At 47.8% G+C, this 26,889-nt stretch overlaps 1 protein-coding gene across 1 annotated transcript in view; it reads left to right on the top strand.

Annotated features, from left to right (window-relative positions):
- LOC124025008 (cullin-associated NEDD8-dissociated protein 1-like) overlaps positions 1-25,424 on the top strand; it is a 74,138-nt gene extending 48,714 nt beyond the window's left edge. Inside the window, 13 exon segments of the mRNA XM_046338709.1 lie at positions 5,001-5,152; positions 6,676-6,816; positions 9,506-9,647; positions 17,478-17,596; positions 17,755-17,852; positions 18,046-18,211; positions 18,213-18,309; positions 18,454-18,827; positions 19,381-19,536; positions 22,285-22,380; positions 23,681-23,901; positions 24,050-24,225; positions 25,348-25,424. Of these exon segments, the coding sequence (XP_046194665.1) occupies positions 5,001-5,152; positions 6,676-6,816; positions 9,506-9,647; positions 17,478-17,596; positions 17,755-17,852; positions 18,046-18,211; positions 18,213-18,309; positions 18,454-18,827; positions 19,381-19,536; positions 22,285-22,380; positions 23,681-23,901; positions 24,050-24,225; positions 25,348-25,424 (2,015 nt within the window).
- The last annotated feature ends 1,465 nt before the right edge of the window (positions 25,425-26,889 follow it).

The raw sequence follows: 26,889 nt of genomic DNA on the forward strand, positions 1-26,889 counted from the left end.
TCTCTGTCCCCTTCCTCCCCTTCCTCCTCTCTGTCCTCTTCCTCCCCTTCCTCCTCTCTGTCCTCTTCCTCCCCTTCCTCCTCTCTGTCCTCTTCCTCCTCTCCCTCCTCTCTGTCCTCTTCCTCCCCTTCCTCCTCTCTGTCCTCTTCCTCCCCTTCCTCCTCTCTGTCCTCTTCCTCCCTCCCTCTCTCTGTCCCCTCCTCCCCTCTGTCCCCTTCCTCCCCTCTGTCCCCTTCCTCCCCTCTGTCCCCTTCCTCCCCTCTGTCCCCTTCCTCCCCTCTGTCCCCTTCCTCCCCTCTGTCCCCTTCCTCCCCTCTGTCCCCTTTCTCCCCTCTGTCCCCTTCCTCCCCTCTGTCCCCTTCCTCCCCTCTGTCCCCTTCCTCCCCTCTGTCCCCTTCCTCCTCTCTGTCCCCTTCCTCCTCTCTGTCCCCTCCCTCCTCTCTGTCCCCTTCCTCCTCTCTTTCCTGACTCACACACTCTCTGGTTGTCATGTCTCTCCTCTCCTCTCTCTCCTCTCTGTCCCCTTCCTCCTCTCCCTCCTCTCTGTCCCCTTCCTCCTCTCTGTCCCCTTCCTCCTCTCTGTCCCCTTCCTCCTCTCCCTCCTCTCTGTCCCCTTCCTCCTCTCTGTCCCTGACTCACACACTCTCTGGTTGTCGTGTCTCTCCACCAACCATAGTGTATGCTCTCTCTCTCTCTGGTTGTCGTGTCTCTCCACCAACCGTAGTGTATACTCTCTCTCTCTCTCTGGTTGTCGTGTCTCTCCACCAACCATAGTGTATGCTCTCTCTCTCTCTCTGGTTGTCGTGTCTCTCCACCAACCGTAGTGTATGCTCTCTCTCTCTCTCTGGTTGTCGTGTCTCTCCACCAACCATAGTGTATGCTCTCTCTCTCTCTCTGGTTGTCGTGTCTCTCCACCAACCGTAGTGTATGCTCTCTCTCTCTCTCTCTGGTTGTCGTGTCTCTCCACCAACCGTAGTGTATGCTCTCTCTCTCTCTGGTTGTCGTGTCTCTCCACCAACCGTAGTGTATGCTCTCTCTCTCTCTCTGGTTGTCGTGTCTCTCCACCAACCATAGTGTATGCTCTCTCTCTCTCTCTGGTTGTCGTGTCTCTCCACCAACCGTAGTGTATGCTCTCTCTCTCTCTGGTTGTCGTGTCTCTCCACCAACCGTAGTGTATGCTCTCTCTCTCTCTCTGGTTGTCGTGTCTCTCCACCAACCGTAGTGTATGCTCTCTCTCTCTCTCTGGTTGTCGTGTCTCTCCACCAACCGTAGTGTATGCTCTCTCTCTGGTTGTCGTGTCTCTCCACCAACCGTAGTGTATGCTCTCTCTCTGGTTGTCGTGTCTCTCCACCAACCATAGTGTATGCTCTCTCTCTGGTTGTCGTGTCTCTCCACCAACCGTAGTGTATGCTCTCTCTCTGGTTGTCGTGTCTCTCCACCAACCATAGTGTATGCTCTCTCTCTGGTTGTCGTGTCTCTCCACCAACCGTAGTGTATGCTCTCTCTCTCTCTCTGGTTGTCGTGTCTCTCCACCAACCGTAGTGTATGCTCTCTCTCTGGTTGTCGTGTCTCTCCACCAACCGTAGTGTATGCTCTCTCTCTCTCTCTCTGGTTGTCGTGTCTCTCCACCAACCGTAGTGTATGCTCTCTCTCTGGTTGTCGTGTCTCTCCACCAACCGTAGTGTATGCTCTCTCTCTGGTTGTCGTGTCTCTCCACCAACCGTAGTGTATGCTCTCTCTCTCTCTGGGTGTCGTGTCTCTCCACCAACCATAGTGTATGCTCTCTCTCTCTGGTTGTCGTGTCTCTCCACCAACCGTAGTGTATGCTCTCTCTCTCTCTGGGTGTCGTGTCTCTCCACCAACCATAGTGTATGCTCTCTCTCTCTGGTTGTCGTGTCTCTCCACCAACCGTAGTGTATGCTCTCTCTCTCTCTGGGTGTCGTGTCTCTCCACCAACCATAGTGTATGCTCTCTCTCTCTGGGTGTCGTGTCTCTCCACCAACCGTAGTGTATGCTCTCTCTCTGGTTGTCGTGTCTCTCCACCAACCATAGTGTATACTCTCTCTCTGGTTGTCGTGTCTCTCCACCAACCGTAGTGTATGCTCTCTCTCTGGTTGTCGTGTCTCTCCACCAACCATAGTGTATGCTCTCTCTCTGGTTGTCGTGTCTCTCCACCAACCGTAGTGTATGCTCTCTCTCTGGTTGTCGTGTCTCTCCACCAACCATAGTGTATGCTCTCTCTCTCTCTCTGGTTGTCGTGTCTCTCCACCAACCGTAGTGTATGCTCTCTCTCTCTCTCTGGTTGTCGTGTCTCTCCACCAACCATAGTGTATGCTCTCTCTCTCTCTCTGGTTGTCGTGTCTCTCCACCAACCGTAGTGTATGCTCTCTCTCTCTCTCTGGTTGTCGTGTCTCTCCACCAACCGTAGTGTATGCTCTCTCTCTCTCTCTGGTTGTCGTGTCTCTCCACCAACCGTAGTGTATGCTCTCTCTCTCTCTGGTTGTCGTGTCTCTCCACCAACCATAGTGTATGCTCTCTCTCTCTCTCTGGTTGTCGTGTCTCTCCACCAACCGTAGTGTATGCTCTCTCTCTCTCTGGTTGTCGTGTCTCTCCACCAACCGTAGTGTATGCTCTCTCTCTCTCTCTGGTTGTCGTGTCTCTCCACCAACCGTAGTGTATGCTCTCTCTCTCTCTCTGGTTGTCGTGTCTCTCCACCAACCGTAGTGTATGCTCTCTCTCTGGTTGTCGTGTCTCTCCACCAACCGTAGTGTATGCTCTCTCTCTGGTTGTCGTGTCTCTCCACCAACCGTAGTGTATGCTCTCTCTCTGGTTGTCGTGTCTCTCCACCAACCATAGTGTATGCTCTCTCTCTGGTTGTCGTGTCTCTCCACCAACCGTAGTGTATGCTCTCTCTCTGGTTGTCGTGTCTCTCCACCAACCATAGTGTATGCTCTCTCTCTGGTTGTCGTGTCTCTCCACCAACCGTAGTGTATGCTCTCTCTCTCTCTCTGGTTGTCGTGTCTCTCCACCAACCGTAGTGTATGCTCTCTCTCTGGTTGTCGTGTCTCTCCACCAACCGTAGTGTATGCTCTCTCTCTCTCTCTCTGGTTGTCGTGTCTCTCCACCAACCGTAGTGTATGCTCTCTCTCTGGTTGTCGTGTCTCTCCACCAACCGTAGTGTATGCTCTCTCTCTGGTTGTCGTGTCTCTCCACCAACCGTAGTGTATGCTCTCTCTCTCTCTGGTTGTCGTGTCTCTCCACCAACCGTAGTGTATGCTCTCTCTCTGGTTGTCGTGTCTCTCCACCAACCGTAGTGTATGCTCTCTCTCTCTCTCTGGTTGTCGTGTCTCTCCACCAACCGTAGTGTATGCTCTCTCTCTGGTTGTCGTGTCTCTCCACCAACCGTAGTGTATGCTCTCTCTCTGGTTGTCGTGTCTCTCCACCAACCATAGTGTATACTCTCTCTCTGGTTGTCGTGTCTCTCCACCAACCATAGTGTATGCTCTCTCTCTCTCTGGTTGTCGTGTCTCTCCACCAACCGTAGTGTATGCTCTCTCTCTCTGGTTGTTGTCTCTCCACCAACCGTAGTGTATGCTCTCTCTCTCTCTCTGGTTGTCGTGTCTCTCCACCAACCGTAGTGTATGCTCTCTCTCTCTGGTTGTTGTCTCTCCACCAACCGTAGTGTATGCTCTCTCTCTCTCTCTGGTTGTCGCTCCCAGAATGCTGAAGTATTTAATTTATAAAGTGGCTCTTGACAACAACGAGTGTTTTTTGGAGCCTGGAGTGTTGCTCGTATCTTCTACAGCACTAAGCTTCAGCACAGATTGCCAGTCATCCATAAATCATATTCCTACTTATTCCTATTGGCTGGTTCCTTTAATAATGAATGGTGCTGACTGACTGGCTGTGTGTCGCTAGCTTGTAAACAGGCCCAGGGCAGCACAGTGTTGGGACTAGTCTCATCAGGCCCAGGGCAGCACAGTGTTGGGACTAGTCTCATCAGGCCCAGGGCAGCACAGTGTTGGGACTGGTCTCATCAGGCCCGGGGCAGCACAGTGTTGGGACTGGTCTCATCAGGCCCAGGGCAGCACAGTGTTGGAACTGGTCTCATCAGGCCCAGGGCAGTACAGTGTTGGGACTGGTCTCATCAGGCCCAGGGCAGTACAGTGTTGGGACTGGTCTCATCAGGCCCAGGGCAGCACAGTGTTGGGACTGGTCTCATCAGGCCCAGGGCAGCACAGTGTTGGGACTGGTCTCATCAGGCCCAGGGCAGTACAGTGTTGGGACTGGTCTCATCAGGCCCAGGGCAGTACAGTGTTGGGACTGGTCTCATCAGGCCCAGGGCAGTACAGTGTTGGGACTAGCCTCCTAGTCTGTGATGATTGAGTGTATCTCTGTCAAACTTCACAGGTCAAATCTCATTGGAAGGATTTGAGGTTAGGCCCTGGAACAACCATGTGATGACAGTATTGTTTGTGGTAGTCAGGTGGTCACCAGGTGGTCGCTAGGTGGTCGTCGGGTGGTTGCTCTAGACTAGTAGCTGTGCTGTGTGTAACCTGTGTTAGTCAGGGGGTCTCTCTAGACTAGTAGCTGTGCTGTGTGTAACCTGTGTTAGTCAGGGGGTCTCTCTAGACTAGTAGCTGTGCTGTGTGTAACCTGTGTTAGTCAGGGGGTCTCTCTAGACTAGTAGCTGTGCTGTGTGTAACCTGTGTTAGTCAGGTGGTCTCTCTAGACTAGTAGCTGTGCTGTGTGTAACCTGTGTTAGTCAGGGGGTCTCTCTAGACTAGTAGCTGTGCTGTGTGTAACCTGTGTTAGTCAGGTGGTCTCTCTAGACTAGTAGCTGTGCTGTGTGTAACCTGTGTTTGAGATGTTGGTGTTTTCTACCAGCTAATGTAACTATTGTCATCCGTTCTAATACTTAACACAGTCTAGCAGCAGTTATTATCTAACCTCACATTCCCACCACCCTTTGACCTCTGACCTTTTTTTTCTTCTTACAGGAAGTGATGACGAGTACAGCGACGACGACGACATGAGCTGGAAGGTTCGCCGTGCGGCCGCCAAGTGTCTGGACGCCGTGGTCAGCACACGCCACGAGATGCTGCCGGAGTTCTACCGGACCGTGTCGCCCGCGCTCATCGCCCGCTTCAAGGCACACACGCACACACACACACACTACCTCCGTGCTCCTCTTGGTCTACATCTTCCAGGGAGTTTTACCGAGCCGTTGGGCATCTGTTTTGTGTTGTTTGCTCTCCGAGTCGAGGCCGGGTTACTACCAAGTAAAAGCACTTTGATATCAACAGTTGTCACAAAAAGGGCTTTTATCAATACAATTTGATTGGCTGATGTATTGGCTGATGTGTTGACTGATGTATTGACTGATGTATTGACTGGTGTATTGACTGGTGTATTGATTGTAGGAGCGGGAGGAGAACGTGAAGACTGATGTATTGATTGTAGGAGCGGGAGGAGAACGTGTTGACTGATGTATTGATTGTAGGAGCGGGAGGAGAACGTGAAGACTGATGTATTGATTGTAGGAGCGGGAGGAGAACGTGAAGACTGATGTATTGATTGTAGGAGCGGGAGGAGAACGTGTTGACTGATGTATTGATTGTAGGAGCGGGAGGAGAACGTGAAGACTGATGTATTGATTGTAGGAGCGGGAGGAGAACGTGAAGACTGATGTATTGATTGTAGGAGCGGGAGGAGAACGTGAAGACTGATGTATTGATTGTAGGAGCGGGAGGAGAACGTGTTGACTGATGTATTGATTGTAGGAGCGGGAGGAGAACGTGTTGACTGATGTATTGATTGTAGGAGCGGGAGGAGAACGTGTTGACTGATGTATTGATTGTAGGAGCGGGAGGAGAACGTGAAGACTGATGTATTGATTGTAGGAGCGGGAGGAGAACGTGTTGACTGATGTATTGATTGTAGGAGCGGGAGGAGAACGTGAAGGCTGATGTATTGATTGTAGGAGCGGGAGGAGAACGTGTTGACTGATGTATTGATTGTAGGAGCGGGAGGAGAACGTGTTGACTGATGTATTGATTGTAGGAGCGGGAGGAGAACGTGAAGGCTGATGTATTGATTGTAGGAGCGGGAGGAGAACGTGTTGACTGATGTATTGATTGTAGGAGCGGGAGGAGAACGTGTTGACTGATGTATTGATTGTAGGAGCGGGAGGAGAACGTGAAGACTGATGTATTGATTGTAGGAGCGGGAGGAGAACGTGAAGACTGATGTATTGATTGTAGGAGCGGGAGGAGAACGTGAAGGCTGATGTATTGATTGTAGGAGCGGGAGGAGAACGTGAAGGCTGATGTATTGATTGTAGGAGCGGGAGGAGAACGTGAAGGCTGATGTATTGATTGTAGGAGCGGGAGGAGAACGTGAAGGCTGATGTATTGATTGGTGGATTGATTGTAGGAGCGGGAGGAGAACGTGAAGGCTGATGTATTGATTGTAGGAGCGGGAGGAGAACGTGAAGGCTGATGTATTGATTGTAGGAGCGGGAGGAGAACGTGAAGGCTGATGTATTGATTGTAGGAGCGGGAGGAGAACGTGAAGGCTGATGTATTGATTGTAGGAGCGGGAGGAGAATGTGAAGGCTGATGTATTGATTGTAGGAGCGGGAGGAGAATGTGAAGGCTGATGTATTGATTGTAGGAGCGGGAGGAGAACGTGAAGGCTGACGTGTTCCATGCCTACCTGTCGTTGCTGAAGCAGACACGTCCTGCTCAGAGCTGGCTGTGTGACCCAGATGCCATGGAACAGGGAGAGACTCCACTCACCATGCTGCAGAACCAGGTAAAACACACAGAGAGAGAGAGCGAGAGGCACCGCCCAGACCTTAAGCTCTACAAGCCAATGGTGGGTGATGTTCTTTTAGCCAAGGATCCTAAATATGTGCCGTGTGATATTTAAAAAAATACACATTTTTGGGCTGTTTTGGCACGTTCCCTACTAGCCTGGTCTTAAAAATACCTGGTTACCTGTATTAATGGTTCTACCTGTTTACCTGTAGTAATGGTACTACCTGTTTACCTGTAGTAATGGTACTACCTGGTTACCTGTAGTAATGGTACTACCTGGTTACCTGTAGTAATGGTACTACCTGGTTACCTGTAGTAATGGTACTACCTGGTTACCTGTAGTAATGGTACTACCTGGTTACCTCTAGTAATGGTACTACCTGGTTACCTGTAGTAATGGTACTACCTGGTTACCTGTAGTAATGGTACTACCTGGTTACCTGTAGTAATGGTACTACCTGGTTACCTGTAGTAATGGTACTACCTGGTTACCTGTAGTAATGGTACTACCTGGTTACCTGTAGTAATGGTACTACCTGGTTACCTGTAGTAATGGTACTACCTGGTTACCTGTAGTAATGGTACTACCTGGTTACCTGTAGTAATGGTACTACCTGGTTACCTGTAGTAATGGTACTACCTGGTTACCTGTAGTAATGGTACTACCTGGTTACCTCTAGTAATGGTACTACCTGGTTACCTCTAGTAGTGGGTACTACCTGGTTACCTCTAGTAGTGGGAACTACCTGGTTACCTCTAGTAATGGGAACTACCTGGTTACCTCTAGTAGTGGGAACTACCTGGTTACCTCTAGTAGTGGGAACTACCTGGTTACCTCTAGTAGTGGGAACTACCTGGTTACCTCTAGTAATGGTAACTACCTGGTTACCTCTAGTAATTCATCACACCAATGTTAATACACACACACACAGAGTAGTCAGTATGTATTAGTCAGTGTGTATTAGTCAGTGGTATGTATTAGTCAGTGGTATGTATTAGTCAGTGGTATGTATTAGTCAGTGGTATGTATTAGTCAGTGTGTATTAGTCAGTGTGTATTAGTCAGTGTGTATTAGTCAGTTGTATGTATTAGTCAGTGGTATGTATTAGTCAGTGGTATGTATTAGTCAGTGGTATGTATTAGTCAGTGGTATGTATTAGTCAGTGGTATGTATTAGTCAGTGGTATGTATTAGTCAGTGGTATGTATTAGTCAGTGGTATGTATTAGTCAGTGGTATGTATTAGTCAGTGGTATGTATTAGTCAGTGGTATGTATTAGTCAGTGGTATGTATTAGTCAGTGGTATGTATTAGTCAGTGGTATGTATTAGTCAGTGTGTATTAGTCAGTGTGTATTAGTCAGTGTGTATTAGTCAGTGGTGTGTATTAGTCAGTGGTGTGTATTAGTCAGTGGTGTGTATTAGTCCGTGGTGTGTATTAGTCAGTGGTGTGTATTAGTCAGTGGTGTGTATTAGTCAGTGGTGTGTATTAGTCAGTGGTGTGTATTAGTCAGTGGTGTGTATTAGTCAGTGGTGTGTATTAGTCAGTGGTGTGTATTAGTCAGTGGTGTGTATTAGTCAGTGGTGTGTATTAGTCAGTGGTGTGTATTAGTCAGTGGTGTGTATTAGTCAGTGGTGTGTATTAGTCAGTGGTGTGTATTAGTCAGTGGTGTGTATTAGTCAGTGGTGTGTATTAGTCAGTGGTGTGTATTAGTCAGTGGTGTGTATTAGTCAGTGGTGTGTATTAGTCAGTGGTGTGTATTAGTCAGTGGTGTGTATTAGTCAGTGGTGTGTATTAGTCAGTGGTGTGTATTTGTCAGTGGTGTGTATTAGTCAGTGGTGTGTATTAGTCAGTGGTGTGTATTAGTCAGTGGTGTGTATTAGTCAGTGGTGTGTATTAGTCAGTGGTGTGTATTAGTCAGTGGTGTGTATTAGTCAGTGGTGTGTATTAGTCAGTGGTGTGTCTATCTCCTAGTGGTAGTTGTAGTATGTATTAGTCAGTATGTATTAGTCAGTGTGTATTAGTCAGTGTGTATTAGTCAGTGGTATGTCTATCTCCTAGTGGTAGTTGTAGTATGTATTAGTCAGTGGTATGTATTAGTCAGTGGTATGTATTAGTCAGTGGTATGTATTAGTCAGTATGTATTAGTCAGTGGTATGTATTAGTCAGTATGTATTAGTCAGTGGTATGTATTAGTCAGTGTGTATTAGTCAGTGTGTATTAGTCAGTGGTATGTCTATATCTCCTAGTGGTAGTTGTAGTGTGTATTAGTCAGTATGTATTAGTCAGTGTGTATTAGTCAGTGTGTATTAGTCAGTGTGTATTAGTCAGTGTGTATTAGTCAGTGTGTATTAGTCAGTGTGTATTAGTCAGTGTGTATTAGTCAGTGTGTATTAGTCAGTGTGTATTAGTCAGTGTGTGTATTAGTCAGTGTGTGTATTAGTCAGTGTGTGTATTAGTCAGTGTGTGTATTAGTCAGTGTGTGTATTAGTCAGTGGTGTGTATTACTCAGTGGTGTGTATTAGTCAGTGGGTGTATTAGTCAGTGGGTGTATTAGTCAGTGGTGTGTATTAGTCAGTGGTGTGTATTAGTCAGTGGTATGTATATATCTCCTAGTGGTAGTTGTAGTGTGTATTAGTCAGTGGTATGTCTGATATTTCTCCCTCCCACCGGGTGCTGCTGCAGGTGCCAATGATCGTTAAGGCCCTGCATAAGCAGATGAAGGAGAAAAGTGTCAAAACAAGACAGTGCTGCTTCAACATGCTGACGGAGCTGGTCAACGTGCTGCCTGGAGCCCTCACACAACATATCCCTGTCCTCGTACCAGGTAGGATACCACCCTAACCCTGGAGCCCTCGCACAACATATCCCTGTCCTCGTACCAGGTAGGATACCACCCTAACCCTGGAGCCTCACACAACATATCCCTGTCCTCGTACCAGGTAGGATACCACCCTAACCCTGGAGCCCTCGCACAACATATCCCTGTCCTCGTACCAGGTAGGATACTACCCTAACCCTGGAGCCCTCGCACAACATATCCCTGTCCTCGTACCAGGTAGGAGACTACCCTAACCCTGGAGCCCTCGCACAACATATCCCTGTCCTCGTACCAGGTAGCAGACTACCCTAACCCTGGAGCCCTCGCACAACATATCCCTGTCCTCGTACCAGGTAGGAGACTACCCTAACCCTGGAGCCCTCGCACAACATATCCCTTTCCTCGTACCAGGTAGGATACCACCCTAACCCTGGAGCCCTCGCACAACATATCCCTGTCCTCGTACCAGGTAGGATACCACCCTAACCCTGGAGCCCTCACTCAACATATCCCTGTCCTCGTACCAGGTAGGATACCACCCTAACCCTGGAGCCCTCACACAACATATCCCTGTCCTCGTACCAGGTAGGATACTACCTTAACCCTGGAGCCCTCACACAACATATCCCTGTCCTCGTACCAGGTAGGATACTACCCTAACCCTGGAGCCCTCACACAACATATCCCTGTCCTCGTACCAGGTAGGATACTACCCTAACCCTGGAGCCCTCACACAACATATCCCTGTCCTCGTACCATGTAGGATACTACCCTAACCCTGGAGCCTCACACAACATATCCCTGTCCTCGTACCAGGTAGGATACTACCCTAACCCTGGAGCCCTCGCACAACATATCCCTGTCCTCGTACCAGGTAGGATACTACCCTACCCTAACCCTGGAGCCCTCACACAACATATCCCTGTCCTCGTACCAGGTAGGATACTACCCTAACCCTGGAGCCCTCACACAACATATCCCTGTCCTCGTACCAGGTAGGATACTACCCTAACCCTACCCTAACCCTGGAGCCCTCACACAGCATATCCCTGTCCTCGTACCAGGTAGGATACTACCCTAACCCTGGAGCCCTCGCACAACATATCCCTGTCCTCGTACCAGGTAGGAGACTACCCTAACCCTGGAGCCCTCGCACAACATATCCCTGTCCTCGTACCAGGTAGCAGACTACCCTAACCCTGGAGCCCTCGCACAACATATCCCTGTCCTCGTACCAGGTAGCAGACTACCCTAACCCTGGAGCCCTCGCACAACATATCCCTGTCCTCGTACCAGGTAGCAGACTACCCTAACCCTGGAGCCCTCGCACAACATATCCCTGTCCTCGTACCAGGTAGGATACCACCCTAACCCTTGAGCCCTCACACAACATATCCCTGTCCTCGTACCAGGTAGGATACCACCCTAACCCTGGAGCCCTCACACAACATATCCCTGTCCTCGTACCAGGTAGGATACTACCTTAACCCTGGAGCCCTCACACAACATATCCCTGTCCTCGTACCAGGTAGGATACTACCCTAACCCTGGAGCCCTCACACAACATATCCCTGTCCTCGTACCAGGTAGGATACTACCCTAACCCTGGAGCCCTCACACAACATATCCCTGTCCTCGTACCAGGTAGGATACTACCCTAACCCTACCCTAACCCTGGAGCCCTCACACAACATATCCCTTTCCTCGTACCAGGTAGGATACTACCCTAACCCTGGAGCCCTCACACAAAATATCCCTGTCCTCGTACCAGGTAGGATACTACCCTAACCCTGGAGCCCTCACACAACATATCCCTGTCCTCGTACCAGGTAGGATACTACCCTAACCCTACCCTAACCCTGGAGCCCTCACACAGCATATCCCTGTCCTCGTACCAGGTAGGATACTACCCTAACCCTGGAGCCCTCGCACAACATATCCCTGTCCTCGTACCAGGTAGGATACTACCCTAACCCTGGAGCCCTCGCACAACATATCCCTGTCCTCGTACCGGGTAGGATACTACCCTAACCCTGGAGCCCTCACACAACATATCCCTGTCCTCGTACCAGGTAGGATACTACCCTAACCCTGGAGCCCTCGCACAACATATCCCTGTCCTCGTACCAGGTAGGATACTACCCTAACCCTGGAGCCTCACACAACATATCCCTGTCCTCGTACCAGGTAGGATACTACCCTAACCCTGGAGCCTCACACAACATATCCCTGTCCTCGTACCAGGTAGGATACTACCCTAACCCTGGAGCCTCACACAACATATCCCTGTCCTCGTACCAGTTATGTACAATATAACTTGCACTCAGTGGCTACACCACCCCATTCATATTTGTTTTTTGCTTCTATAGACAGTGAGTCATGTGGCCGCGGCTTCCTATATAAAGCAGGCAGGCATCAGGGCATTCAGTTACTGTTCCATTAGAATGGGTAACCTACTATATAAAGCACACAGGCATCGAGACATTCAGTTACTGTTCCATTACAATGGGTAACCTACTATATAAAGCACACAGGCATCCAGTTATGCTTCTACACCTGCATTGCTTGCTGTTTGGGGTTTTAGGCTGGGTTTCTGTACAGCACTTTGAGATATCAGCTGATGTACGAAGGGCTATATAAATACATTTGATTTTGATTTGAGTTACTGTTCCATTAGAATGGAACCTGGTACGAGGACATGGGTAACCTACCATATAAAGCACACAGGCATCAGGGCATTCAGTTACTGTTCCGTTAGAATAACCTAAGGTGTGACGGTTCTAGTATCTCAAACGGCCTCCTGGAGTTTTCACGCACGACAGTGTCTAGGGTTTAGAGAACGGTGCGACAAACACTAACATCCAGTCAGCGTCAGTCCTGTGGGTGGAAAACACCTCGTTGATGAGATGTCCAAGGAGAATTACAAGAATCATGCAAGCTAACAGGTGGAACACAAACAGGCAAATAACGGCTCAGAACTCACAAGGTGTCGGTCCTTGTCACCGATTGGCTATTGCAGCAGACGACCACCCTGGGTTCCGATCAGCTAAAAACAAGAAGAAGCTGCTCCATTGGGCAGGCCATCACCAACACTGGACAATTGAAGAATGGAAAAACACCAATTTGAGCAATGTTTCAGTGCCCTGAAGAATTCAGGCTGTTCTGGATGCAAAGGGGGGTCTGACTCGATACTAGATGGTTATACTGAATGTGAATCTGAAATTTGTCCCCCAGACGACACACACGCGCGCGCGAGAGAGGCTGGAAGCAGCGTTGGAATAGCTACAGAGCTACATTTGCCCTGGAGCATCTCTTGCTCAAGGGCACAATGGCAGTAGTTGGCACCCTGAGATTCTGATCTCCTGCCAGACTTTTACCCCAGGCTAGCCTGGGCTCTCACCCAACATCTCTGTGTGCTGGTCCCAGGAACAAAGCTCCCGTCATGGGTACGTTCTCCAGCCTCATCCATCTGGTCTGGAGGTCACTCTCTCTCTGACGGAGACTGACTGACTCAGACTGTTTTTGAGTTCTTATGAAACTGACATTAAATGCCATTCACTTCTTAGTGGAATGAGAGTTATTGAGTTGACAGGAAATATGCTGAAGTAGAAAGTTTATTTGACCTAGTCAACGTGTTACCCTAGAGGAATAGATAGATTGATATTTGACCTAGTCAACGTGTTACCCTAGAGGAATAGATAGATTGATATTTGACCTAGTCAACGTGTTACCCTAGAGGAATAGATAGATTGATATTTGACCTAGTCAACGTGTTACCCTAGAGGAATAGATAGATTGATATTTGACCTAGTCAACGTGTTACCCAAGAGGAATAGATAGATGGATTTTGACCTAGTCAACGTGTTACCCTAGAGGAATAGATAGATTGATATTTGACCTAGTCAACGTGTTACCCTAGAGGAATAGATAGATTGATATTTGACCTAGTCAACGTGTTACCCTAGAGGAATAGATAGATTGATATTTGACCTAGTCAACGTGTTACCCTAGAGGAATGGACATTTGACCTAGTCAACGTGTTACCCTAGAGGAATAGATAGATGGATGGACATTTGACCTAGTCAACGTGTTACCCTAGAGGAATAGATAGATGGATGGACATTTGACCTAGTCAACGTGTTACCCTAGAGGAATAAACAGATTGATATTTGACCTAGTCAACGTGTTACCCTAGAGGAATAGATAGATGGATATTTGACCTAGTCAACGTGTTACCCTAGAGGAATAGATAGATTGATATTTGACCTAGTCAACGTGTTACCCTAGAGGAATAGATAGCTTGATATTTGACCTAGTCAACGTGTTACCCTAGAGGAATAGATAGCTTGATATTTGACCTAGTCAACGTGTTACCCTAGAGGAATAGATAGATGGACATTTGACCTAGTCAACGTGTTACCCTAGAGGAATAAACAGATTGATATTTGACCTAGTCAACGTGTTACCCTAGAGGAATAAACAGATTGATATTTGACCTAGTCAACGTGTTACCCTAGAGGAATAGATAGATAGATGGATATTTGTGGACAGCAAGGAGTCCTCAGGCCAGGTAGTCATGAGGCATGGTTCTAGGGCTCAGGTCCTCAGAGAGAGAGACTACTTAAATTCACACAAGACACCGGATAGGACAGGAGAAGTACTCCAGATATAACAGACTGACCCTAGCCCCCCGACACAAACTACTGCAGCATAAATACCGGAGGCTGAGACAGGAGGGGTCAGGAGACACTGTGGCCCCATCCGACGACACCCCCGGAACAGGGCCAAACAGGAGGGATATAACCCCACCCACTTTGCCAAAGCACAGCCCCCACACCACTAGAGGGATAGCTTCAACCACCAACTTAACATCCTGAGACAAGGCCGAGTATAGCCCACAAAGTTCTCCGCCACGGCACAACCCAAGGGGTGGGCGCCAACCCAGACAGGATGACCACATCAGCGACTCAACCCACTCAAGTGACGCACCCCTCCTAGGGACGGTATGAGAGAGCCCCAGTAAGCCAGTGACTCAGCCCCTGTAATAGGGTTAGAGGCAGAGAATCCCAGTGGAAAGAGGGGAACCGGCCAGGCAGAGACAGCAAGGGCGGTTCGTTGCTCCAGAGCCTTTCCGTTCACCTTCCCACTCCTGGGCCAGACTACACTCAATCATATGACCCACTGAAGAGATGAGTCTTCAGTAAAGACTTAAAGGTTGAGACCGAGTCTGCGTCTCTCACATGGGTAGGCAGACCGTTCCATAAAAATGGAGCTCTATAGGAGAAAACCCTGCCTCCAGCTGTTTGCTTAGAAATTCTAGGGACAATTAGGAGGCCTGCGTCTTGTGACCGTAGCGTACGTGTATGTATGTACGGCAGGACCAAATCAGAGAGATAGGTAGGAGCAAGCCCATGTAATGCTTTGTAGGTTAGCAGTAAAACCTTGAAATCAGCCCTTGCTTTGACAGGAAGCCAGTGTAGAGAGGCTAGCACTGGAGTAATATGATCAAATTTTTTGGTTCTAGTCAGGATTCTAGCAGCCGTATTTAGCACTAACTGAAGTTTATTTAGTGCTTTATCCGGGTAGCCGGAAAGTAGAGCATTGCAGTAGTCTAACCTAGAAGTGACAAAAGCATGGATTAATTTTTCTGCATCATTTTTGGACAGAAAGTTTCTGATTTTTGCAATGTTACGTAGATGGAAAAAAGCTGTCCTTGAAACAGTCTTGATATGTTCGTCAAAAGAGAGATCAGGGTCCAGAGTAACACCGAGGTCCTTCAGTTTTATTTGAGACGACAGTACAACCATTAAGATTAATTGTCAGATTCAACAGAAGATCTCTTTGTTTCTTGGGACCCTAGAGGATTAGATAGTGGTAGTTTTGCATGTTGTTATTGTCTTTCCCTTTAGACAAACACAGGTGATTTATCACAGCTGGTTCAGAGGTAAATGGCATATGTCGAAAGGCAACAGAGAAGATTTAATAACTTGTTCTGTCCTTTCTAAATTACCTTTTTTGGGGAGAAACCCGTTTTTCTCGTTTCCCCCAATATGCTCCTCCTCCCCAATAGTACCACTGCACTGCTTCAGTACCCTACCGCTGATACAATGGGGTTATTAAGGATCAATTACAACGAGACACTTTCTGGTTATTTTGTGTTTTCTCCTTACCTGAATTCACCAGGGGAGTCTGAGGATCTGATAGAGGCTGGTCATCAGCCTGTTTATTGACTCTCTCACTGGGAACCTTCCCCTGGTTGTATTGACTCACTGGGAACCTTCCCCTGGTCGCATTGACTCTCTCTCTCTGGGAACCTTCCCCTGGTCGTATTGACTCTCTCACTGGGAACCTTCCCCTGGTTGTATTGACTCACTGGGAACCTTCCCCTGGTTGTATTGACTCTCACTGACTGGGAACCTTCCCCTGGTTGTATTGACTCACTGGGAACCTTCCCCTGGTCGCATTGACTCTCTCTCTCTGGGAACCTTCCCCTGGTCGTATTGACTCTCTCACTGGGAACCTTCCCCTGGTTGTATTGACTCACTGGGAACCTTCCCCTGGTTGTATTGACTCTCACTGACTGGGAACCTTCCCCTGGCCGTATTGACTCTCTCTCACCGGGAACCTTCCCCTGGTCGTATTGACTCTCTCACTGGGAACCTTCCCCCTGGCCGTATTGACTCTCTCATTGGGAACCTTCCCCTGGTCGTATTGACTCTCTCTCACCGGGAACCTTCCCCTGGTCGTATTGACTCTCTCTCACTGGGAACCTTCCCCCTGGCCGTATTGACTCTCTCACTGGGAACCTTCCCCTGGTCGTATTGACTCTCTCTCACTGGGAACCTTCCCCTGGTCGTATTGACTCTCACTGACTGGGACCCTTCCCCCTGGCCGTATTGACTCTCACTGACTGGGACCCTTCCCCCTGGCCGTATTGACTCACTGACTGGGACCCTTCCCCTGGTCGTATTGACTCTCACTGACTGGGACCCTTCCCCTGGTCGTATTGACTCTCACTGACTGGGACCCTTCCCCCTGGCCGTATTGACTCTCACTGACTGGGACCCTTCCCCCTGGCCGTATTGACTCTCTCACTGGGAACCTTCCCCTGGCCGTATTGACTCTCACTGACTGGGACCCTTCCCCCTGGCCGTATTGACTCTCTCTCACTGGGAACCTTCCCCTGGTCGTATTGACTCTCTCACTGGGAACCTTCCCCTGGTCGTATTGACTCTCTCTCACTGGGAACCTTCCCCTGGTCGTATTGACTCTCTCTCACTGGGAACCTTCCCCCTGGTCGTATTGACTCTCTCTCACTGGGAACCTTCCCCCTGGTCGTATTGACTCTCACTGGGACCCTTCCCCCTGGTCGTATTGACTCACTGGGAACCTTCCCCTGGCCGTATTGACTCACTGGGAACCTTCCCCTGGTCGTATTGACTCTCTCCCACTGGGAACCTTCCCCCTGGTCGTATTGACTCTCTCACTGGGAACCTTCCCCTTGTCGTATTGACTCTCTGGGACCCTTCCCCCTGGCCGTATTGACTCTCTCTCACTGGGAACCTTTTTATTTTTAGTAAAGAAGCTCTGTTTTATTTTCTGTTCCCTGAAACACTGTTCAGGTTTCTGACCTCACCAGCACCTCCTAGACTCGTTCCTTTTAATATTCTAATTCATTGGGCCAGTTTCCCGGACACACGTTCCACCCAGTCCTGGACTAAAAAGCACCTTCAATGGAGGAACGAGTCTAGGAATAGACTTAATCTGTGTCTGAGAAACCCTCCCTCCAATGTGCATATTGACTAAACTAACCTAATCTCCTCTCTCTCCGAACAGGAATCATCTTCTCTCTCAACGACAAGTCCAGCTCGTCCAACCTGAAGATCGACGCCCTGTCCTGTCTGTATGTGGTCCTGTGTAACCACCAGCCCCAAGTCTTCCACCCTCATGTCCAGGTGGGGTAATAGGACTGATGTTGATCACATCATGGATCATCAGTGCTCATGAAATAGTCTCAGAACTCTCACTGAGGGGGTCCACCCACCATGTTTTATTTATCTGTCAATTGTGAAGTGACACTTGAATAAACTCGTCTAACCTTTGACCTCCGCAGGCCCTGGTGCCGCCCGTGGTGGCGTGTGTAGGAGACCCCTTCTATAAGATCACCTCTGAGGCCCTGCTGGTCAGCCAACAGCTGGTCAAGGTCATCAGGTAAGGTTATCCATTGTAATAATACATGTGTATTGATGTGTTCTCTTGTTCAGTAGAATAACTACACGGTTTTACCGGAGGTAACTTCAGGTGAGTGTTGCTGTTTTTTTTTTTCATATTCTGTTTTTAATCTGCTGCAACCTCGTGGCCCAGTATGGGACAATGAATCTTTGGTCAATGTGAAACTTCTCAGACCTCTGGACCAGCCGGAGAGGAACACCTTCGATGCTTCTCCCTACATCACTGACCTCTTCACCTGCACCATCAAACGCCTCAAGGCCGCCGACATCGACCAGGAAGTGAAAGAGAGGGCCATTTCCTGTATGGGTCAGATCATCTGTAACCTAGGAGACAGCCTGGGGGGACGACCTCCCTGGGACGCTGCACATCTTCCTGGAGCGACTGAAGAATGAGATTACCAGACTGACCACGGTCAAGGCCCTCACACTCATCGCAGGTCGGGAGGCGATGATGTTGAGAAGTCCTTATGGCGAATTTTCAGAATCTGTCGAGGGCTGATTGTTTACTAATAAATCAGTTTCCCTGCTAGATAAGTTTGTGTGTATATACTTTTCATACTTGCTCTCCTCCCTAATCACAGGCTCCACGTTGAAGATCGACCTTCGACCTATCCTCGACGAGGCGGTGCCCATCCTGGCTTCGTTCCTGCGTAAGAACCAGCGGGCGCTGAAGCTGAGCACCCTGGCCGCGCTGGACATCCTGGTGAAGAACTACAGCGACAGCGTGACTCCGGCCATGATCGACGCGGTGCTGGCCGAGCTACCTCCGCTGATCAGCGAGAGCGACATGCACGTGTCCCAGATGGTCATCAGCTTCCTGACCACCCTGGCCCGGGTCCACCCTCTCTCCCTGGCTAAGATCGGGGGGTCGTCCATCCTCTCGGAGCTCATCTCTCTGGTCAGGTCTCCTCTGCTGCAGGGAGGGGCCCTCAGTGCCATGCTAGAGTTCTTCCAGGTATCTATGGTTACCAGTTCCAGTTTGAACAGATGAAGGGAATGATATCTAAACGTCTAGGACAGAGGGTGGATGAGTTCAATTCAGGTACTGTGTTCGTAAAATAGTTTGAGAACCGCTTGTAAAATCAGCTGAAAGATGATCAGGTGTTTAGGTCCTACTTTGTCCCTAGTGGATGATCAGGTGTTTAGGTCCTACCTTGTCCCTAGTGGATGATCAGGTGTTTAGGTCCTACTTTGTGCCTAGTGGATGATCAGGTGTTTAGGTCCTACTTTGTCCCTATAGATGATCAGGTGTTTAGGTCCTACTTTGTCCCTATAGATGATCAGGTGTTTAGGTCCTACTTTGTCCCTATAGATGATGTTTTATAGATTCTCAAACTGTCAATGTTCATTCTGTTTTTCGGGCTCTGGTGGGTACAGGGACATCCTCTCTGGGTTAGGGTTGTAATTAAAAGCTGTTTTACTGTGTCCTCTCCCAGGCTCTGGTGGGTACAGGGACATCCTCTCTGGGTTAGGGTTGTAATTAAAAGCTGTTTTACTGTGTCTCCCAGGCTCTGGTGGGTACAGGGACATCCTCTCTGGGTTACATGGACCTGCTCCGTATGCTGACCGGTCCAGTCTACGCCCAGAGTGCTGCTCTAACGCACAAACAGTCCTACTACTCCATCGCTAAATGTGTGGCCGCCCTGACCCGTGCCTGTCCTGATGTAGGTTCACTGTTCTGCTGACCTTTAGACATACTTCCTGTGTTATGTTTGTATTTATGTTCTCCTGGACCTCCTTCCTGTGTTCTGTTCTCCTGAAGGACATTCAGACCTCCTTCCTGTGTTCTGTTCTCCTGGAGGACATTCAGCTGTTTCCTGTGTTCTGTTCTCTGGAGGACATTCAGACCTCCTTCCTGTGTTCTGTTCTCCTGAAGGACATTCAGACCTCCTTCCTGTGTTTTGTTCTCCTGAAGGACATTCAGACCTCCTTCCTGTGTTTTGTTCTCCTGGAGGACATTCAGACCTCCTTCCTGTGTTCTGTTCTCCTGGAGGTCAGACCTCTCCTGTGTTCTGTTCTCTGGAGGACATTCAGACCTCCTTCCTGTGTTCTGTTTAGGGTTTCAGACCTCCTAAAAGTTCTGTTCTCCTGAAGGACATTCAGACCTCCTTCCTGTGTTCTGTTCTCCTGGAGGACATCCTCCTTCCTGTGTTCTGTTCTACTGGACTTTCAGACCTGTTTTCCTGTGTTCTGTTCTCTGGAGGACATTCAGACCTCCTTCCTGTGTTCTGGGTTGGAGGACATTCAGACCTCCTTCCTGTGTTCTGTTCTCCTGGAGGACATTCAGACCTCCTTCCTGTGTTCTGTTCTCCTGAAGGACATTCAGACCTCCTTCCTGTGTTCTGTTCTCTGAAGGACATTCAGACCTCCTTCCTGTGTTCTGTTCTCCTAAAAGGACATTCAGACCTCCTTCCTGTGTTCTGTTCTCCTGGAGGACATCAGACCTCCTTCCTGTGTTCTGGTTGGACATTCAGACCTCCTTCCTGTGTTCTGTTCTCCTGGAGGACATTCAGACCTCCTTCCTGTGTTCTGTTCTCCTGAAGGACATCAGACCTCCTTCCTGGTTTGTTCTCCTGGAGGACATTCAGACCTCCTTCCTGTGTTCTGTTCTCTGGAGGACCGGGACATCCTTCCTGTGTTCTGTTCTCCTGGACATTCAGAGCTCCTTCCTGTGTTCTGTTCTCCTGGAGGACATTCAGATCTCCTTCCTGTGTTCTGTTCTCCTGGAGGACATTCAGACCTCCTTCCTGTGTTCTGTTGTCCTGAAGGACATTCAGACCTCCTTCCTGTGTTCTGTTCTCCTGGAGGACATTCAGACCTCCTTCCTGTGTTCTGTTCTCCTGAAGGACAGGGACATCCTTCCTGTGTTCTGTTGAAGGACATTCAGACCTCCTTCCTGTGTTCTGTTCTCCTGGAGGTTCAGTCTCCTTCCTGTGTTCTGTTCTCTGAAGGACATTCAGACCTCCTTCCTGTGTTCCTCCTGAAACATTCAGACCTCCTTCCTGTGTTCTGTTGTCCTGAAGGACATTCAGACCTCCTTCCTGTGTTCTGTTCTCCTGACATTCAGACCTCCTTCCTGTGTTCTGTTCTCCTTTAGGACATTCAGACCTCCTTCCTGTGTTCTGTTCTCCTGAAGGACATTCAGACCTCCTTCCTGTGTTCTGTTCTCCTGAAGGACATTCAGACCTCCTTCCTGTGTTCTGTTCTCCTGAAGGACATTCAGACCTCCTTCCTGTGTTCTGTTCTCCTGGAGGACATTCAGACCTCCTTCCTGTGTTCTGTTCTCCTGAAGGACATTCAGACCTCCTTCCTGTGTTCTGTTCTCCTGGAGGACATTCAGACCTCCTTCCTGTGTTCTGTTCTCCTGAAGGACATTCAGACCTCCTTCCTGTGTTCTGTTCTCCTGAAGGACATTCAGACCTCCTTCCTGTGTTCTGTTCTCCTGAAGGACATTCAGACCTCCTTCCTGTGTTCTGTTCTCCTGAAGGACATTCAGACCTCCTTCCTGTGTTCTGTTCTCCTGAAGGACATTCAGACCTCCTTCCTGTGTTCTGTTCTCCTGAAGGACATTCAGACCTCCTTCCTGTGTTCTGTTCTCCTGAAGGACATTCAGACCTCCTTCCTGTGTTCTGTTCTCCTGAAGGACATTCAGACCTCCTTCCTGTGTTCTGTTCTCCTGGAGGACATTCAGACCTCCTTCCTGTGTTCTGTTCTCCTGAAGGACATTCAGACCTCCTTCCTGTGTTCTGTTCTCCTGGAAGGACATTCAGACCTCCTTCCTGTGTTCTGTTCTCCTGAAGGACATTCAGACCTCCTTCCTGTGTTCTGTTCTCCTGGAGGACATTCAGACCTCCTTCCTGTGTTCTGTTCTCCTGGAGGACATTCAGACCTCCTTCCTGTGTTCTGTTCTCCTGGAGGACATTCAGACCTCCTTCCTGTGTTCTGTTCTCCTGGAGGACATTCAGACCTCCTTCCTGTGTTCTGTTCTCCTGAAGGACTTTCAGACCTCCTTCCTGTGTTCTGTTCTCCTGGAGGACATTCAGACCTCCTTCCTGTGTTCTGTTCTCCTGGAGGACATTCAGACCTCCTTCCTGTGTTCTGTTCTCCTGGAGGACATTCAGACCTCCTTCCTGTGTTCTGTTCTCCTGGAGGACATTCAGACCTCCTTCCTGTGTTCTGTTCTCCTGAAGGACATTCAGACCTCCTTCCTGTGTTCTGTTCTCCTGGAGGACTTTTATTGCCTTTTTTGTTTTGGTATTTTATTTTCAATCTGATTTTTGGTTTGATTATTTCCTCTTTGTTTCTTTTGTTTGTTCATTATCTTAACATAATGTTTTATAATGTGATCACTGCCCTAAAGCTCTTTTCCCATATTTAATGCATTTTAAATAAAGTTTGATTTGTATTTGTAGGAGGGTCCTGCCGTGGTAGGCCAGTTCATCCAGGATGTGAAGAACTCTCGGTCGACAGACTCCATCAGGCTGCTGGCTCTGCTGTCACTGGGAGAGGTGGGTCACACGTTTTAAATATAAATATTCAAATAAACAAAAGGTGTGTGCGTCCAAGGCATTTTATGGTTGTGGGCCTCCCGAGTGACGCAGTGGTCTAAGTAGTGGGACTAATAGTGGGTTTGATGGTAGTGGGACTAATAGTGGGTTTGATGGTAGTGGGACGACTAATAGTGGGTTTGATGGTAGTGGGACTAATAGTGGGTTTGATGGTAGTGGGACTAATAGTGGGACTAATAGTGGGTTTGATGGTAGTGGGACTAATAGTGGGACTAATAGTGGGTTTGATGGTAGTGGGACTAATAGTGGGTTTGATGGTAGTGGGACTAATAGTGGGTTTGATGGTAGTGGGACTAATAGTGGGTTTGATGGTAGTGGGACTAATAGTGGGTTTGATGGTAGTGGGACTAATAGTGGGTTTGATGGTAGTGGGACTAATAGTGGGTTTTGATGGTAGTGGGACTAATAGTGGGTTTTGATGGTAGTGGGACTAATAGTGGGTTTTGATGGTAGTGGGACTAATAGTGGGTTTGATGGTAGTGGGACTAATAGTGGGTTTGATGGTAGTGGGACTAATAGTGGGTTTGATGGTAGTGGGACTAATAGTGGGTTTGATGGTAGTGGGTTTTGATGGTAGTGGGACTAATAGTGGGTTTTGATGGTAGTGGGACTAATAGTGGGTTTTGATGGTAGTGGGACTAATAGTGGGTTTTGATGGTAGTGGGACTAATAGTGGGTTTGATGGTAGTGGGACTAATAGTGGGTTTGATGGTAGTGGGTGGGTTTGATGGTAGTGGGACTAATAGTGGGTTTTGATGGTAGTGGGACTAATAGTGGGTTTTGATGGTAGTGGGACTAATAGTGGGTTTGATGGTAGTGGGACTAATAGTGGGTTTGATGGTAGTGGGTGGGTTTGATGGTAGTGGGACTAATAGTGGGTTTTGATGGTAGTGGGTTTTGATGGTAGTGGGACTAATAGTGGGTTTTGATGGTAGTGGGACTAATAGTGGGTTTTGATGGTAGTGGGACTAATAGTGGGTTTTGATGGTAGTGGGACTAATAGTGGGTTTTGATGGTAGTGGGACTAATAGTGGGTTTTTTGGGATGGGTTTTGATGGTAGTGGGACTAATAGTGGGTTTGATGGTAGTGGGACTAATAGTGGGTTTTGATGGTAGTGGGACTAATAGTGGGTTTTGATGGTAGTGGGACTAATAGTGGTGTTTAACTGTAGTAGGCTGGTGTCAGATGTCGTGACTAGTATCAGTCGTGAAGGAGTCATTCATAATGTCTCTGTGGTAGGTGGGACACCACGTAGACCTGAGCGGCCAACCGGAGCTCAAGACGGTCATCCTGGACGCCTTCTCTTCCTCCTCCGAAGAGGTCAAGTCTGCCGCATCCTACGCCCTGGGATCCATCGCCGTGGGCAACCTGCCGGAATACCTGCCCTTCGTTCTGGGGGAGATCTCGGGACAGCCCAAGAGGCAGTACCTGCTGCTACACTCACTCAAAGAGATCATCAGGTAGGACAGTCCGGCGGGTTAGAGAGGTGTGGAACCCGAAGGTCGCGGGGTTCAAGTCCCGGGTCGGATGACTGAACTGGCTAATTGCGCGGGGGTTGCGGTTTTCACCTTGGTGACCAAAATATCGTCTCTGTTCTGTCCTCTCCAGCTCGGCGTCTGTGACTGGTCTGAAACCCTACGTCGAGGGAGTATGGACCCTGCTGTTGAAGCACTGTGAGTGTGCCGAGGAGGGCACCAGGAACGTGGTCGCAGAATGTCTGGGGAAACTCACCCTCATAGACCCAGAAACCCTGCTGCCCAGGCTTAAAGGATACCTGCTCTCAGGTGAGGAATAGGAACGTGGTTGCAGAATATCTGGGGAAACTCACCCTCATAGACCCAGAAACCCGGCTGCCCAGGCTTAAAGGATACCTGCTCTCAGGTGGGGAATAGGAACGTGGTTGCAGAATATCTGGGGAAACTCACCCTCATAGACCCAGAAACCCGGCTGCCCAGACTTAAAGGATACCTGCTCTCAGGTGGGGAATAGGAACGTGGTTGCAGAATATCTGGGGAAACTCACCCTCATAGACCCAGAAACCCTGCTGCCCAGACTTAAAGGATACCTGCTCTCAGGTGGGGAATAGGAACTCCATGCTGGTTTCCATTGGCCCGTTTTGATTGGCAAGACCTGATTTAAAAAAATATATATATATATATCTGTAGCTCAGTTGGTAGAGCATGGCGCTTGTAACGCCAGGGTAGTGGGTTCGATTCCCGGGACCACCCATACGTAGAATGTATGCACACATGACTGTAAGTCGCTTTGGATAAAAGCGTCTGCTAAATAGCATATATTATTATATTATTATTATATATATATTTAAATACAGGTGGTTCATTGTGCATGATATGAATCATTTCATGTAAAGAAATATAACCTGGGTGTTAGTTTACTATATTGCATGTATGTGATGTGAAATATAACCTGGGTGTTAGTTTACTATGATATTGCAGGTATGTGATGTGAAATATAACCTGGGTGTTAGTTTACTATGATATTGCAGGTATGTGATGTGAAATATAACCTGGGTGTTAGTTTACTATGATATTGCAGGTATGTGATGTGAAATATAACCTGGGTGTTAGTTTACTTTGATATTGCAGGTATGTGATGTGAAATATAACCTGGGTATTAGTTTACTATGATATTGCAGGTATGTGATGTGAAATATAACCTGGGTGTTAGTTTACTATGATATTGCAGGTATGTGATGTGAAATATAACCTAAGTCGCTCTGGATAAGAGCGTCTGCTAAATGACTTAAATGTAAATGTAAATGTAAATATAACCTGGGTGTTAGTTTACTATGATATTGCAGGTATGTGATGTGAAATATAACCTGGGTGTTAGTTTACTATGATATTGCAGGTATGTGGTGTGAAAATAATGTTTTCTGTTTCTAGGATCATCTTATGCAGGCTATGTGACAGCAGTGAAGTTCACCATCTCAGACCACCCACAGACAATAGACCCTTCCTGAAAAACTGATAGGTGTGCATCTCTACTATGTAATCTATAACCTATCTACTGCTAACCTGTTTACTTTGACTACTGCTAGGTATCTATATCTGAAATATTACCTGGGCAGACTTTACTATGATTTATACACATAGGTGTGTCTCATCTCCACTATTTAATCTATCCCAGGCTATCTACTGCTAATAACCTGTCCTCTTTGACTACTGCTATGGTACCTATCTATTTTACTGAAACAGACAGACTGTTAGATCTATATCTGAATGTTGTTACTGCAGACTGGTATGGCATCTATATCTGAATGTTGTTACTGAGGCAGACAGACTGGTATGGTATCTATATCTGAATGTTCTTTGACTACTGTTATGGTATCTATATCTGAATGTTGTTTGAGACAGACAGACTGGTATCTAATGACAGACTGTTATGGTATCTATATCTGACTCTTTTTACTGAAACAGACAGACTGTTATGGTATCTATATCTGAATGTTGTTACTGAGGCAGACAGACTGTTATGGTATCTATATCTGAATGTTGTTACTGAGACACAGACTGGTATGGTATCTAATGACAGACTGTTATGGTATCTATATCCTGTTTTTACTGAAACAGACAGACTGTTATGGTATCTATATCTGAATGTTGTTACTGAAACAGACAGACTGTTATGGTATCTATATCTGACTCTTTTTACTGAAACAGACAGACTGTTATGGTATCTATATCTGAATGTTGTTACTGAGACAGACAGACTGTTATGGTATCTATATCTGAATGTTGTTACTGAGACAGACAGACTGGTATGGTATCTATATCTGAATGTTGTTACTGAGGCAGACAGACTGGTATGGTATCTATCTGAATGTTGTTACTGAGGCAGACTGTTATGGTATCTATATCTGACTTTTTGTTACTGAGACAGACAGACTGTTATGGTATCTATATCTGAATGTTGTTACTGAGACAGACAGACTGTTATGGTATCTATATCTGAATGTTGTTACTGAGGCAGACTGTTATGGTATCTATATCTGAATGTTGTTACTGAGACAGACAGACTGTTATGGTATCTATATCTGAATGTTGTTACTGAGACAGACAGACTGTTATGGTATCTATATCTGAATGTTGTTACTGAGACAGACAGACTGTTATGGTATCTAATGACATACTGACCCTAGCCTCCGGCACAGACTATTACAGCATAAATACAGTGCATTCAGAAAGTGTTCAGACCCCTGGACTTTTTCCACATTTTGTTACGTTACAGCCTTATTCTAAAATTGATTAACTATTAGTTTTTTTCCCTCATCAATCTACACACACAATGACATCACACTACCCCATAATGACATCACACTACCCCATAATGACATCACACTACCCCATAATGATAAAGCAAAAACAGGTTTTTAGACATGTTTACAAATGTATAAAAAATAAAAACCGGAAATATAACATTTACAT

Source organism: Oncorhynchus gorbuscha, unplaced genomic scaffold, assembly GCF_021184085.1.
Source record: "Oncorhynchus gorbuscha isolate QuinsamMale2020 ecotype Even-year unplaced genomic scaffold, OgorEven_v1.0 Un_scaffold_2119, whole genome shotgun sequence".
NCBI lineage: Eukaryota > Metazoa > Chordata > Actinopteri > Salmoniformes > Salmonidae > Oncorhynchus > Oncorhynchus gorbuscha.